Raw genomic sequence first — 3,087 nt, forward strand, 5'->3', positions numbered from 1 at the left:
TTCTTTGTTTTGTTTGAGTAGTACATGGCCAGGGGATCATCCTTTACAATTGTGCCACCCTTCGATGATCTGGAATCCGAATTCCACAAGAAAAATGACAAAAATAAAGGTGAATCGAGTAGTGGATTCAAATTCGACAAAGTATCAACATTCAAAAAACTCCAGACAAGAATGGAACAGGTTATGAGATGTAAAACGAGAGCAACACAGATGAGGACGAGAGAAGCGAAGCCGACAATACGATGGGCGACATAACGACTATGACGATGGAAGAATATAACCGACGTAAGCGCCATGATCATGGGTCGGGTCAAGTACCACCTGAAATTCCAACCGCCGTGAATTTTGAGCTTAAGGAACACATCCTTAGCATGCTCAGGGATATACCATTCTTTGGGAAGAACCATGAGGACGTATAAAAACACATTGAAAAGGTGTTGGAAATACCCAACTATTTTGATTTTCATTATGTTACCAAAGACACGATTATGCTTAGAATGCTCCCAGTCACACTACACTATGTGGCAAAGGATTGTCTAATTTCTATTCCACTAGGAGCCATAATGACATGGACAAATTTAAAGAAGGAATTCATTCAAAAATTTAGTCCACCATCAAAGGTCTCTAAATTAAGGAAGAACATCGCAAATTTCCAACAAAATGATGAGGAGTTCTTTTACGAAGCATTGGATCGTTATAAGGGAATGTTATGAAATTACCCTAAACATGAATTGAATGTGAAACAAGAGATTACAGCTGTTTATGACGAAATAAATGTGAGCACAAGTCAACTTCTCGATTCCCAAGGACCCATGACAAAGAAAGATCCGACCACCAACAAAGCTCTAATTGAAGAACTTGCCAAGCATTCGAGAGAATACCACAATCCAAGGGAGGATGTTACTAGAGAAAAATCGAGTGTAGATAGAGTTCAAGACAATTTCGACTCTATAATTGCAAAACTCGACACTATGGATAGGAGAATAACGAAGATATGGCAATCAATTCACAAGATTCTAGTGGGATGTGACAACTGTAATGGACCACATGTTACAAAAGATTTTGATTTGGACGAGAATAGAAACTTGAAAGTTCAAGTGTGTTATTCAAGTGGTGATAGGTGTGATGAAGATTGGAAAAAGCAAAAGAAGAAGTGGAAGCCTTATGAAGAATATAGGAAGGAAAAAGAAGCAAAATATCGACAAGAAGGGCGAGGTTTCTACCAAAAAGAGCAAGTGCAAGTCAAGAAGAAACTCAATCTCGAATCGGTATTAAATAGATTTATGGAGGCTAGTGAGAAGAGGCACAATAGTATGGATGCCACTTTGAGGAATCAACAAGCATCTATTGTGAACATTGAAGTGTAAGTTGGGAAACTGACAAAACTCATTCACGAATGGTTACCGGGAGCAAGTGAAAATAATGTTGGGACAAATTTTAAAACTCAGGTGTTGGTGGTTACAACTGAAAGAGGAGAAAAGTCAGAGCCCCTAGTGCTCCTAAAGACAACAAAAAAGCATTCTAACCAACAACCCGAAGAAAAAGAAGCTAAACTGAAAACGAATTCCATTCGATCTCTATGGCGAGGAGAGCATACCTCCACGACGTGGCCACTAGAATAAGTTCCTAAATCTTCACCTATCAAGCAATATCGACCACCTCTTAAATACCCATCTGCAGTTAAGCACAACCCGTTGGAATAAAAAAACGAGAACCTCATGGAGCAAATGAAAGCTCTTTCGATTAATATGCCATTTGTTGAAGTGATTGCAAAAATGCCTGAATACGAAAATTTTCTCAAGGATCTAGTTAGCAGTCGGAAGAAATTGGAAAAAGTATCAAATGTGGTGCTAAACGAACAATGTTTAACTTCTATTAGAAAAGGAATTCCAAGGAAGATAGAAGATCTGGGGTGTTTAACATTGCCTTGTGAGTTCAGTAATAGAATAAGAACAAATACATTAGTCGATTCGGGAGCAAGTATAAATCTAATGACTTATTCTTTCTACAAGAAAGCTTGATTCTCCAGAATTGAAGATCACTAACATGGCTATTCACATGGCGGATCGTTTGATCACATACCCTCGTGGGATTATTAAAGACTTATTAGTTAAAGTGGAAAAGTTTGTATTTCCAGTAGACTTTGTGGTGTTGGATATGAAAGAAGAGGAAGACTTGCCCATAATCTTAGGAAGACCTTTCCTAAGTACCGCTCATGCTTTGGTGGATATCCACAACTGAAAAATCACACTACGAGTTGGAGATGAGGATATGACTTTCAGAGTAAAGAATGAACCCGTTAACTTAGAACCTAATGATGATGTTTTATTTTTGGAAGAAGTGGGTCAAGAAAAGGAAGAAAATAGTGAAATTGTAGAATTAGAGAATTTGATGGAAGAAGAGTTTGAATTGGAAAAATGAGAAAGAGCAAGAAGAAAATTCAAAAGGATGAAATGAAAGGTATAAAACCAAGAGCTTCAATTCCAATGATATTTCAAGTTTTTTCTTTTTCACACCCTCAAGATCAAGTTCAGAAGACAAATCCATAAAATGAAGATAGTGTTTAATAAGTGGAGTTAGATATGAAGGAAGAGGATATGGAGAAGAAGGAACCGAAAGGATTCAACAAGAAAGATAAGGTGAGTAGAGCAATTGATGGAGTCACGAGAAAGCAAGAAGACAATTGTAACATCCATAAAATTCGTGCAAATTTAAAACTTTTTCAAACATCCAAAAACCATTAGTTATTACAAAATGTTTTTAAAATAGTTTCAGATCAGAGAATCCCAGAAATGAAAGTCATAAAATGTGAGGAGGTGCACGATCAAGCCTTCGCCTTCCCATGATCATCCGAAGTACCTGAAACAAAATCAACAATTGTAAGACAGAAGCTTAGCGAGTTCCCTCAAAATACCAACGCCATACAAACCAGAACAATATAATAACAAACAACATGCATATAGAGATTTCAATATGACTGGACCGCCCTCACCGGGCCTTCAGTCTATCTGACCTACTCTCAGAACCTTCAGCATGTTTGGACCGCCCTCCCGGGCCTTCAGCATGTCTGGACCGTTCTGCGGGCCT

The 3,087-nt window shown here is 38.0% G+C and overlaps 1 protein-coding gene and 1 non-coding gene across 2 annotated transcripts; one reads left to right on the forward strand and one right to left on the reverse strand.

Moving 5' to 3' along the window:
- Positions 1–626: 626 nt before the first annotated feature.
- Positions 627–733, reverse strand: LOC145151652 (small nucleolar RNA R71). The gene has a single exon (XR_013732215.1). It is a non-coding gene; the product is annotated as a small nucleolar RNA R71 (small nucleolar RNA).
- A 985-nt stretch (positions 734–1,718) lies between these two features.
- On the forward strand, positions 1,719–2,241 carry LOC145130195 (uncharacterized). Its single transcript, XM_079065035.1, has 2 exons — positions 1,719–1,980; positions 2,030–2,241. Exons 1-2 carry the CDS (start codon positions 1,719–1,721, stop codon positions 2,239–2,241), a joined length of 474 nt encoding a protein of 157 aa, XP_078921161.1.
- Positions 2,242–3,087: the final 846 nt, after the last annotated feature.

Source organism: Lactuca virosa, chromosome 1 (assembly GCF_052849685.1).
Source record: "Lactuca virosa cultivar CGN04683 chromosome 1, Lactuca_virosa_CGN04683_v6, whole genome shotgun sequence".
In the NCBI taxonomy this organism is placed as follows: Eukaryota; Viridiplantae; Streptophyta; class Magnoliopsida; order Asterales; family Asteraceae; genus Lactuca; species Lactuca virosa.